This window comes from Mustela erminea, chromosome 9 (assembly GCF_009829155.1).
Source record: "Mustela erminea isolate mMusErm1 chromosome 9, mMusErm1.Pri, whole genome shotgun sequence".
Classification (NCBI taxonomy): Eukaryota; Metazoa; Chordata; class Mammalia; order Carnivora; family Mustelidae; genus Mustela; species Mustela erminea.
In genome coordinates, this window is record NC_045622.1 from 107,193,153 (window position 1) to 107,206,179 (window position 13,027).

At 51.3% G+C, this 13,027-nt stretch overlaps 1 protein-coding gene across 1 annotated transcript; it reads left to right on the forward strand.

Moving 5' to 3' along the window:
- Positions 1 to 296: 296 nt before the first annotated feature.
- Positions 297 to 12,794, forward strand: LOC116600065 (solute carrier family 22 member 20-like). Its single transcript, XM_032360051.1, has 10 exons — positions 297 to 735; positions 2,044 to 2,147; positions 5,072 to 5,226; positions 5,768 to 5,936; positions 7,045 to 7,168; positions 8,478 to 8,593; positions 8,900 to 9,114; positions 10,524 to 10,632; positions 11,244 to 11,447; positions 12,200 to 12,794. Exons 1-10 carry the CDS (start codon positions 307 to 309, stop codon positions 12,303 to 12,305), a joined length of 1,731 nt encoding a protein of 576 aa, XP_032215942.1. The 5' UTR covers positions 297 to 306; the 3' UTR covers positions 12,306 to 12,794.
- Positions 12,795 to 13,027: the final 233 nt, after the last annotated feature.

Genomic DNA, 13,027 nt, shown 5'->3' on the forward strand with positions numbered 1-13,027 from the left:
AGGGAACACGAGCAGGGGGTGTGGGATAAGGAGAGGGAGAAGCAGGCTTCCTGCTGAGCAGAGAGCCTGATGCGAGGCTCGAACCAGGACCCCAAGATCATGCATGACCTGAGCAGAAAGCAGACGCTTAACGACTGAGCCACCCAGGCACCCCTTGAACAAATATTCTTAAGTGGAAACACCTTATTTCCTGATGCAGAGCAAATAAGATGTGATGATATCATGATTCTGGACAGATACCCAGAAGCTTTTTCCCAAGAACCCACTAGAAGGAGGTGAGAGAGCCTATAAATTAGACCGCGGTGCATGTGGGCAAACACCTCTGTCAACAGCCACAGCAGAGAGCGCACCATGGGCTTCTCGGAGCTGCTCCACACCATCGGCGGCATGGGAAAGTTCCAGATCCTCCAGACTGCTCTCATGATGTTCCCCGCCCTCCTGATCAGCTGTCACAACTTTCTGCAGAACTTCACCGCCATAACCCCGGAGCATCACTGCCGGCCGGCCAACTGGACCAATGGGTCTCATGCCCCGGGCGGTGTGGGGGATGGGGACTTACTGAGGGTCTTCATCCCCCTGGACAAGGACCAGAAACCTGAGCGGTGCCTGCGGTTCTCTGAGCCCCATTGGCAGATGCTAAGCCTCAACGACACCTCCTCTTTAAGCTTGGACACCGAGGTCTGCCTGGATGGGTGGGTGTATGACCAGAGTGTTGCCTCCTCCATCGTTTCTGAGGTGAGACAAGGCTACAGCTGAACGCTGGGTCTTTAGATGCTTTTTTGTTTGTTTTATTTTAATGGAGATGTAAATTGTTCCATGAAATGCTCAAAATTTAAGTGTGTGGCAGGATGACATTTATATAGGTAAACACCAGCTCAAGATACAGAATGCTTCTGAGGACTCCAGAAGGCTCCCTTGCACCTTTCTACGTCACTACGTCACTATGTCACTACATCACTACGCACCCACCCCCTACACCCATGGGATCATAGTGTGTGTTCTTCAGTGTGCTCGGATTTTTTTCACTCAGTATGGATTTTTAAGAGTCAATCATCTTGATATATAATTTGGGACCTGGTTCTTTCTCAGGGTCACGGAGCATCCCATGGCACAAATATACCACACAATCTATGTCCTTTCTACTGAGAAATGCACCTGCACTATTTCCGGTTTGGGGCTATTATGAATATCACGGTCATGTGTGTTCTTGCACACGTATTGGGGTGGACACAGGTTTTCATTTCTGCTGGGTGTATGCCCAGGAGTGGGATTGTAGGATCATAGAGTGGCCCCAGATTCTGCTGAAGTTTTCGCTGTGCATAAGACATTCAGACATGTCGGAGGGCTCCGTCCTACTGCGTCTCCCACCCCGACACTTGGTCTGATGATTTTATTTTGCCTTCACTTAGCTATTTGCAAAGCAGTCAGAAAATCGACATGACATCCATTTTCCTGTGTGTGTGAGTGTGTGTGTTTTAAGATTTTATTTATTTATTTGGCAAAGAGCAAGGGAGCACAAGCAGGGGAAACAGCAGAGAGAGAGGGAGAGGGAGAAGCAGTTTCCCTGCTCAGCATGTGGGGGTCAATCCAGGACCCTGCCATCATGACCTGAGCTGAAGGCAGAGGCTTAACCCACTGAGCCACCCAGGTGCCTTTGTTTTCCTGTTTTCTCCCAAATTTCTCAGACCGCTGAATGAAATGGGAACAAAAAGAAGGAAAGAAGAAAGCCTTTCCAGTAAACTGGGTCTAGATTTGTGCTGGTCATCTTTCTTTTAGGGTAGAGGTTTCCTAAGACTCGGGACCAAGTGTTTCATAAAACATCTGGGATAACGTGCTTAATTCATCACGGTGACGCTGATATTGAGGTTTCCGCCATTTAATCTAAAAGGGCCAGTGCTCATGAAAGCAGGGTTATGGGCTGAAGGACAAGCTGTGGGACCGTATTAGCGTGTAAGATGTGACAAGGCAGCTCTTACTATTCTACGGAAGCCACACGGTGAGGGTACATGGGCCACCTGCTAACACTTGTCTCTTTCCGTCCAGTGGGACTTGGTGTGCAAGCACAAGTCACTGAAGTCCATTGCCCAGTCCATATACATGATGGGACAGCTGGTTGGAGCTACTGTCTTTGGCATCTTCTCTGACAGGTGAGGGGAGGAGGCCTGAGGAAGTCTCCAGAAGCTTCCAACTAGGCTAGAGTTCATGCTATCCCCCCACTGTCCTCAACGGCTCAGGACCCCACAGGAGAAAAGACCCCCACACCTCCTTACCCTGCCAGACGGCCAGGGCTACACCCGACACCTCAAACGGAGGGGTCAGGCTAGAGCGCTCGTCCCTCCCTGCCCAGGTACCGGACACCCCAACTTTTCTAGAAGACAGTCCCTGGGCCTGCATCTGATGAGGGCTGGGGGTGGTGACACCTCCTTATTTTGTTCTGCAATGAATTGCAATCATGACTCTCTAACTGCTCTCTGCTTGGGGATGAATTTGGAGTCACGCGGCCGAAGGCCTTCATCATGGGAATGGTGATAAAGCTGCGCCTGTGGTCTCGTTTCTGCCAGCCATGATTTCCCCGCTGGGTTGCCTCCACGGGTCGCTTCCCCAGGAAGCAGGAGCCCCTGGGACAGTCACTGTTGCTGTGAGTGGCTGATTCTACGGAGCGCTCTCCCAGGTCCTCCCAATAGCCCTGGGTGGCTACTCCCATTTCAGAGATGACGTGGCGCTCAGCACCACTGGTCTCACGGAAAACTGATTCCAGCGTGGACATTTTGTCCATGTTCTTGGAAGTGAGGACAATGTTCTCATCAGGAAGCAGCTTTGCGGGACGCCTGGGTGGCTCAGTTGGTTAAGCAGCTGCCTTCGGCTCAGGTCATGATCCCAGCGTCGTGGGATCGAGTCCCATATCGGGCTCCTTGCTCGGCAGGGAGTCTGCTTCTCCCTCTGCCTCTGCCTGCCATTCTGTCTGCCTGTGTTCACTCTCTCTCCCTCTCCGACAAATAAATAAATAAATCTTAAAAAAAAAAAAAAAGGAAGCAGCTTTGCGCTCGATGCCGTATCTAGACTGATGATCCTTGTTCAAGCCGAACAGGCCAAGGCACATTTCTGAGAACTCCACTCCCGGGTACAGCATCTTCTAATCTTTTGCCTCTCTTGATTTTTGCCAGCCTGTTGGATGCTTCCCCCCACCCCCACCCCGGTGCTGCAGAAAGAACATGGCAGGTGGACATTAGCGGAGCTGGGCTCTGCCCCTCTAGGAAACCTTGGAAAGTTCACTTAGCTCTTGGGATCATTTCTGTACAACTGAGGGGCCCTCCCAGTCACCCAGTGACCCCAGTCGCCTGTGTCTCCCCTGGCTGGGCTCCTGGAACACTCAACCACAGTACCCTGTGCTGGTACACCCAGCCTTAAGCTCTGGGCAGGAGGGGCTGGCAAAGCAAAGGCCTTGCTCATTGGAAAGGAGGCCACCTGGGGGGCCCCAGACTCTGTCCCCCACCCCGCCACCTACTCAGAGGTGAAAGGAGGGAATTAAAGTCATCTCCATGGGGCTGGCAAGGATCGCTTGCTTTAAACGCCAGTCCCCAGTAACAAGGGGCCTGCAGCCTGGCCAGCTCGTACTGTGCGTACAGATGGCTGAGAGCCGCAGCACATCCGAGTGGAGCTCCAAGTCAAGATCTCTCACCTCTGGGAAGAGACCAGTAGGAGCTGGATGGACCTCCTGAGTCTGTGAACCACTGTTTGCCTGATCCCTTTTGAGACCTCCCCTTGGCTCCCCGCCTCCTGCCCCCTACCTCGCCCACCATTTCCCTCCTCTCCCGTATCCCAGCAAACCCTGTCGGCTCTGTACAGCTCTGTGTCGGCATAGACCCGGACCTACCTCCTCCCCTCGCCGCCTCCTAGGCCACCACTCCGGGAGCAGCCTCCTTCCCCTTGCCCCGGGCTGGCTGCAACAGCCTCTGAAGGAGCCTCCCTGCTTCTTCCTATCCCTGACCCCTTCTGTTGCTCTCAGACCTATGGGAAGAGCGATCCTATCAGGTGCAGAACAGACCCTGCCTTTCCTCTGCTCGACCTTCCGCCAGCTCGCTGGTTCCTAGCCTGTGAAGCCTGGTGGGCGCGTGGGCTGCTGGCCCTGCCCGGGCTGGCCCCGGAGCCAGGGCTCTGAACCCAGCACCCGCCCCGCCCCTCCTACTCCTTCCTCCTGCCTTTGCACTGGCTATTCCCCCACCAGGGGCACTAGTCCCAGGACCCCTCTTCAGGCCACGTCTCACAGCCTCAGAGTACAATGATGGGGATTTCTCACTGGCTGCAGGTGTGGCGCAAGTCATTTCAACTTGAGCCTCTGCTTTCTCATCTGTAAAATGGGGAAAATGACGCTCTTGACCTTAGATGACACACCTCAGTGCTATGTCCGTGACACTCTGTGGTGTCACCTGCCCAGAGGAGCCTTCTCTGGCCACCCTATTTACAACGACAGCCCCTCTGATGTTCCCTATTCTTCTCTGCTCCGCGTTGTTCTGTGGCCTCTGACGGTCTGTGTGTTTTACCTACGTATCTTCCTTATTGTCTGATTCTCGCGCAGTGGCCAGGGCAGTGGGTGCGGGTAGGGGGTCCCATGGGAAGGGGCAAGGGAGCTCCCAGTCGAGGCCTCAGCACTTGGCACCTGCCTGGCCCACAGGGGTCTGAGAGGGGGTAGAAGAGAATGAGTGTGGGGTCGAGGGTCCCTTGGAACATTGGAGGCGCTGCTCACACTCCCTTCCCCATGGGGCAGGGACCAGAAGCCACACGCAGATGCTCATCACAGCCCCATCTGGAAACAGCTGTACTTCAACAAGGAACGGAGCCAAGAGGCAAAGAATTAACCTTCCTCCCCTAGGGGAATCTAGGCCTCGGCAACTCGTGTGGGGAGGGGCGGGGGCAAGGCGGGAGTCCCTTCCCAAGGCCTTTCCTAAGGATGTGGGGGAGTGAGGGGCAGACTGGTGGAGGCCAGCAGGCTGGGGCGAAAGCGGGGGCAGAGAGGCCACTTGGCAGCCGGACCCGGGGGCTCAGCCGGCGGCTCCGTGGGTCCCGGTGGCAGGTGTGGACGCAAGACGGCGCTGCGGAGCGGGATACTGCTGATGATGGCCGCGGGCACGAGCGCCGCTTTCTCGCCCACCTTCCTGGCCTACTGCGTGCTCAGGTTCCTCAGCGGGATGGCCATGACCGGCATCATTATCACCAGCCTCTGCCTCAGTGAGTACCCCTGCGGAGCCCTGGCTGCTCCGCTCACCACTGTGCGACACAGGGGGGCGGGGGTGGGGGTGGGGGGGCACTTCAGTTACCCTGTCTGGGCCTCCGTTTCCCCATCTGTGATACGGGGTGATAATGATTGAACCTCCCTCATCTCATACCTATTTATAGAATGATACCCGGCCCCCTCGAAGACCTTCAGGAAATGTCCGCTCTTTGAAGGTGGTGGCTTAAGCTAGCCCCAGGCTCGAATTCCCAGTCCCCGGGACATACTCCTTGCCTGTGTTGGGGGGGATGGATCCCAGATGGCCCTGTATAGGGGTGTCACAAAGACCAAATGAGATGGCAAAGTTGCTTGGGATGCTCAGGACAGTGTGCCCTGCATGGCACCGAGCGGGGTCAGAGCCCGCCCATCAACAGGGTTCATCGGGGGCAAGTTCCACAGGGGCCTTGCCTGGGGTCCCTGCCCCTGACTCACCCAGGCTGACCCCTCTCCCTGGCCCTGGGAGCTCACTACCAGCACTGCCGCACTTGTCATCCCCAGCCATGGAGTGGACCCCGACGCAGAGGCGGACGCTGGTGAATATCTACACCATGTACATGATCACGTTGGGCCAGGTGGTCCTCACAGGCCTGGCCTACCTCATCCGCCCCTGGCGCTGGCTCCAGGGCACCCTATCTGTCGCCTACGTGATCATTCTTCTGTACTCCTGGTACGTCAGCTCCCAGACGCCCCCTGGCCTGCGTAGAGTTGCCTTGTCTGGTCTGACTTCATGTCAGTGAGGTGTTTGCTGGCCTCAGAGCCGACCTTGGCTTGGCTCTGCTGAGATCTGATCTCCTTTTTTTTTTTTTTTAATATTCTTTTTTTTTTAATGTTATGCTAATCACCATACAGTACTTCATTAATGTTTTTTAAAAGATTTTATTTCTTTATCAGATAGATATCACAAATAGGCAGAGAGGCAGGCAGAGAGAGAGAGAGAGAAGCAGACTCCCTGCTGAGCAGAGAGCCCGATGTGGGGCTCCATCCCAGGACCCTGGGATCATGACCTGAGCCAAAGGCAGAGGCTTTAACCCACTGAGCCACTCAGGGACCCCTTCATTAGTGTTTTGATGTAGTGTTCATGATTCCTTGTTTGAGTATAACACCCAGTGCTCCATGCAATCCGTGCCCGCCTTAACACCCATCACCGGGCCAACCTCCTCAAGGAGAGAAGAGAGGACCCTTGATATACGAGGTGTTTCATTTGGTTTCTTTTTCTCCGTATCAACCTTGGCGAATCGTCTGGTGAATCGCGCCATCTGGGGTTCTAAGTGGCTGCACACTTGACCCCGCCGGCCACTGAGAAGAGGTTTAAATCCAGAGCCACGGGAAAGTAGGCAAAATTCTCAAAATGACAGTGGAGACCCAAACTAGCGCCATGAGAGGTATGGAGAGCGCAGCATGAAATGAGAAATGCAGGAGACAGAAAATGTGTGCAACGTGGTGACAGTTCTGCAAAAACAAACACGTGCCCGAATTCGTATCTTGCGGTAGGACCAAAAGAAAAATGGCGGAAACAACCACGGCCCCTTTCACTGACGCTCCTCCCATTTTGTTCTTTCCGATTTTTCTCTTGGATCTCCCTGTTTCCAAGTGGGCTAGCCCTTGACCTATGGTGATTGGGAGTGTGAGCCCCGTACCTGGGCAAGCACTGTGGGTGGAGATCCCTTGGCCCTTCCAGCTGGTCAGGGATAGGGTTGGGCTCAAGGCTCTGCCTGTCTGATCGGTCCCTCCCTCCAGACCGGTCCCTCCCTTACCCCATGCCCTCTCACTGTTAGGGGTCTGCCAGAATCGGCTTGCTGGCTCATCACCCACAACAAACTTGACAAGGCTGTGAAAAATCTGCAGGCTGTGGCAACATTAAATGGCAGAAAGGAGCAGGGGAGGAAACTCACTCCAGAGGTAGGCACAAAGGGAACCCACACACTACCCGAACCCTTCCTCCTGAGTTGGCAGTAATTCTCAGTGGGGGCTTAAGTTGGCCTCCCGAGGGTGAACAAAGAGGTAAGTTTCTACATCCAGAAGCAGTTGCTGTCACCATCAGATAGGCAGAGGACCTGTGGGGAAAGTGTCTTGTTACACCCTTTCTCAGAAGCTACCACAGGGGACATTCCACCAAAACAAGGATGTAAGCCAGGGAATCCAGGAAATAGAAGATCCCAAATAGGAGAAAGGTAAAAAAGAAGAGAAAGAGTTGGACAGAAAACCTAAAGAATGATCAGTCTGTACTGAAACACATGAATAGACATATACCAGAGGCCTTTCATGAAGGAAAAAAAATGATCTTGATAGATTGCTCATTGAACTTTATCCTCTTAATAAGAATTTTATCATTCTATCAAAGAATTTGGGGATAAATAAGTGCCAAGTACTTAAGAAACCAAGAATATTAGCAAGCAAATACACAAAAGAGGCAATTATTAACTTTAGGAAAATAAAAAGCTCACATCACAGAAAGAAATATAATCAGAGTACACGACATGGTTCAACTCTGAATGAGACTTACATTGGGAGAATTACAGAAGGGAAGGGTTAGGTCAGAGGTAGTAGAGTAAGAGGGTTAAGTCTTCATTCTTTCTTAGCATAAATCAATCTAAAGTTGGAAAATCAAGCCATAGCAGTGTAGCATTTTATCCGGAAATAGGAAATAAGTATGAGAAGAAACACCTAGAAGAGTAGAAGACAGTTCTGGAGAGGGGGAATTGAGAGTGGTGCTGGAGAAAGGGGAGGCAGGGACCTTTCTAACTATGAACATGAAGAAACAAAATAACAATGGCTAAGATCCCAGACTTGGGGCCATTCACCGGGGTTTGACTCCCAGCTCCCTACTTAGAGCTCTGTGACCTTGGGCAAATTATTTAACCTTTGGAGCGTCTGTTTCCTCTTCTGTAAAAAGGATTGCAGAATCTCCCTTATATTAAATAAGTTCGTTCACATCCAGTACTTAGACCCCCATCTGGCACATAACAAGTACTCAATAAATGGTGGGCATTGTTGACCATCAAGAAACACTAGTTAAAAGAAAAGGAGAAGTTGCTATATAAGAGAATACACGCCCATAATTTGAAGTCCTGTATTTCTCCTTGAGGGTGTGTGTGAAGGAACTGGCCAACATGGGAGGAATCAAGTAATTGTAGGGCATCAGGAAGTGGAAGGACTAAGGGCCGGAGCCCTTTCTTCCGCCATCCCCACTCTGGTCTTTTCCTGCTAGGTAGTAAGGCTCCACATGCAGGAGGACACAGCTGCTATCAAGGAGACCCCATTCCTCCTTGATCTCTTCCGCACTCCGGGACTCCGCAGGACAACTTGCTGTATCGCCCTGGGATGGTGAGTGGTGCCCCAAAGAGTGACAACCCCCCACCCGAATCATTCACCTGACGGCTGCTTCTGAGTTGTCATTCCTTGGTACCCCACTGGCTTAAGACAGAGATGGAGGCAACAGATCATGGGCGAAGCACTCTGAGAAGATGGGAAAACCTGGCAAAGTCTGGAACCAGAGAGGATTGGGTTCTAGAATAGGATCGCATCCTATCCGTGGCCAGAATGTTGGAGACTCCTTCCATTTGAAAGAAAGGCAAACCATGGGTCACCTCTAGAGTAGGAAGTAAATTGCTGGCACTTTCTCTCCTCCAGGTTTTCCGCAGGCTTCTCCTTTTTTGGGCTGGGTTTGGATGTGCAGAAATTTGGGTTCAACATCTACTGGACACAACTGCTGTTTACAGTCGTGGATTTCCCCATGAAGCTGGTGACGGGCCTGAGCATGGGCTACTTTGGCCGCCGAATCACTGCCATTTCTTTGCAGCTGGCGGCCGGTTGCGTGATCCTTGTCACCTCATTTCTTCCTCGAGGTGAGGTTTTCTTCTGGGTCTCGTGAAAATTCTCTTCTGATATGATGGATGACACGGTCTGGTTTGATGATTCAGACCAGACTAGAGAACCAGATGAACCTTTTTTCAACTGGTTTCCTGTGATCATGGACAAGTCGACCCACTTACCCTCCATTGACCCTCACAGTTGTTTAGGAAGAATAATTAAGAAGCCCTTATTTGGGGTTGACTGCCTGCCAAGCACTGTGCTAGTCCTTCACATGTATCAACTCATCTGATTATCATAAGCTGCTTTTATAACTGAAGCATAAATAAATAAAGCACAGAGAGGTGAAGTGACTTGTCCAAGGTCACACAGCTAATAGGTGCTAACATCGGGGAAAACAACATGATGGTGACATGGGCATTTTGTCATAGCAATCTCTTTAGTTTTCCATATTTGCAATAATTTTTAAAAAATCATTAAAGATCCTGTGTAAAAAGTTCATATCCCAGTGCCCGGCTCATGGGAAACATTGAATAAATTTTAGCTATCATCATTAGGTAAGTTTATAAAGATAAAAATTCAGCCCTCTGAGATCTAGTAGCAAGGGATACTAATCTGAAATGGTTGTAGGAATCACAAAAATCTAGAATCCTGCAAATGGGAGATGTGTTGAAGACTGTCACATCTATCATTTCATTGATGAAAACCCTGTATCTGTGGGACAGTCACCTCCCAACTCCCCGGGACAGGGCTAAATCTCAGCATTCCTCACTCCCCAACTTTCCCTGTCTCATCTGAAAATAGCAACTTGGGTTGGTTGTTAGTTATTCATGGCTCTTTCTCCAGCACCTGCCGACCCCGGGGCTCAGACCAGACCCAGGTTCAGGGAACACAGAAGCCTTTAGGAAGACAGACTATAATTAATTGCAGTTGAGATCAGTGCCTCAGAGGAGATGTCCAAGGAGTAAGGGAATATACGGTGGGCTCCGCTCAGTGAAACAGATCAGGGAAGTCCTCCTCGCCAAAGTAGCATTTGAGTTGAGAAGGATGAGAAGAAGATGAGAAATAAGAAGGTGAGGGGCACCTGGGTGGCTCAGTGGGTTAAAGCCTCTGCCTTCGGCTCAGGTCATGATCCCAGGGTCCTGGGATCGAGCCCCGCATCGGGCTCTCTGCTCAGCACGGAGCCTGCTTCCTCCTCTCTCTCTGCCTTCCTCTCTGCCTACTTATAATCTCTGTCTGTCAAATAAATAAATAAAATCTTAAAAAAAAAAAAGAAATAAGAAGGTGAATAGTGGGGAGAAGAGCTCACTGAGGAGGGTGTACGGCCAGTGCAAAGGCCATGGGGCCGGGAGGTGCTTGACACAATGAGATGTCAGAACAGGTGATTAGATTGACATTTCATTAACTTTCTTTTGTCTACACCCCACCCACTGCCTTCTCTCAGACTTGAATACCTTTAAGATGATCCTCTGTTTGTTTGGGAAAGGGAGCCTGGCCGGCTGTTTCAGTTGTCTCTACCTATACACCATGGAGCTCTTCCCAACCGAAGTCAGGTAAGAAGATGGGTCAGAGTCTCTGGGACCGAGACGGCAGCCTCTGTCGCTCAGAGCTGGGCCACTAAGGAAACCAGCCTCCATTTGGAAATGGTTTTGTGGTTTCATGTCTCAAAAGAGCAGGTTCAAGTCCCTATTTTAACGTGATTTTGGGTATCGTAGGACATTGCTCTTGGAATAGTGACCGGAACTTGGCAGGCACTCCATAAACGGTATCATGTCTATAGCTTCGGAAAAATGTCAGTATCCCAGATAGTGGTAGGAAATGAGGAGCTGAGGAGTTGAGTGTTGGAGCAGCGCCCAGCTCAGAGCACGTGCTCAGTAAGTATCAGCTGTCAGGCTTTCCGTCATTATCATGGCTCCCAGTAAGCATCCCCCTGGCCGCATCTGAGATCAAGGTTCCCTTCCCCATGATGTGCCCCCACATGACCCATCCCACATGATCAGGCCCTTTGCCACGCAGCCTTCTTATCTCTCGTGCACCAGCCCTGACACTCAGGGCCTGGTTCATTCATTCATTCACCAAATCCTCTCAGGCTTGGTGCAGGTGCTTGAATTCCGGCAGTGCACCTGCACGGTCCCAACCCCTTCCATGTTCTCTGTCTCCTCAGGCAGACCGGGATGAGTGCTGGGATCTTCAGCACACGCCTGGGCTCCCTCTTGTCCCCCCTGGTCTACATCCTGGGCAACCATAGCCCAGTGCTACAGCCGGTGATGTTTGGCCTGGTCCCTATCCTGGCAGCCACAGCGGGCTCCTTCCTGATAGAGACCAACAACCAGCCGTTGCTGAACACCATCCAGGAGACAGAGAAGAGGTAGGAGACTTCCTGCTCCCATCTCTCCAGTGTCTCAGAAAGTCCTTGTAGCCTGTGGGGACACAGCAGTGGGAAAGGGTCCTCTGGGGTTCTTGCTGCCTTGGCAGGAGTGGGGCACCCCCCTGGGCCCATGTCAGGACCTCTGGGGCCACTCGTACTGCCCCTCCCCCTCCTTCTGTAAATGTCATAATGGCTTCAGGTCTCTTAAAATTGGTGGTGATCGTCCAGGAGCCTGAGGAAGCATTTGGAGGTGAATCCCACAGGAGGCCATATACAGTGCTGCCTAATTCTCCTTCTATTAAATACATCATCACTTTGTATGTGGAGGGGAGCTGTCGCATGGCTAAATCCCTCTTGTCACCCAACCTGTGGCTGCAAAACCACGTGGTAGGGACCAAGTGAGTCAGTCTGTCCCTTCAGATGAAGTTCAGCCATGCTTTCTAGGTTAGAAGGAAGACGGTCATCTAATCTACCCACAAAGCACTTCTTTGCAAGTGGGTTCCTTATCTGTGGCTTGGAGGATCGGGGCTGGGCTTGGGTGTGTCTGCAGGTCAGATGGGCTGGGCTGGGCTGGGCTGGCCTGGCCTAGGGGCACCTCTCAGGGGGCAGCTCTGCATCTCCATTTAACCCTTCTTCTGGGACAGCAAGCACCCTCCTTCTCAGGGCGGTGGCAGAGACCCAAGAGCCCGTCCATTTCTGAAGCTCTCGCTTTTCCGCTCAGAGCGTGTTGTTCTGTGTCTCTCCTTACCCAGAGTGAAGATGGCTCGTGACAAGCAAAGAAACGTCAGTGAAAATACCACAAAGAAAGGATTGGCCTCACTTCTCCCAGAAAAGACAAAAGTCGAATGTACAGTGTGATTTCTCCGGACCCACACCTATATTCTGAATGGCCCTTCCTCTCTCTTCACTTTCTCATGTTTTGGAAATGTGACACGTCTTGCCAAGGAAATGCGGTGGCACCCCACTTGACCACCACGGAAAGCAACGATAGGGCTGTGCTCTGGAAATATTATAAGGCAGATGAGTCATTCGACTTAGAGACCAACGAGAAATGACACATACTGGACAATCTGTGACACTTGAATATGAAGAAAGAGCTTTAAGTAGATATGAAGGAATCCGTCAATCTTGTGAAGTGGCGTCAGGTAACAGAAGCCAACGTCCCTTTTTAAAAAAGGAAAAAGATGTGAAGCTGAAGTATTTAGGAATGAAATGAAACATCGGGAATTTGCTTTAAAATTCTAGAAAACAGGGTTGAAGCAGGGAGTTCCTTGATCTTCCTACATTGGGAAGTGTTTGGAAAATTTTTTAAGATTTTATTTATTTATTTGGCAGACAGATCACAAGTAGGCAGAGAGACACGTGCATGGGGGTCAGGGAGCAGGCTCCCTGCTGAGAGAGAGCCTGATGTGGGGCTTGATCCCAGGACGCTGAGGTCGTGACCTGAGCAGAAGGCAGGGGCTTAACCCACTGAGCCACCCAGGCGCCCTGTTTGGAAATTTTTATGATTGAAATATTTTTCAAGTCCAACAGCTTTTTTCTATGATTTATCTAAAACAGTGACATGATGGCTGAAAACG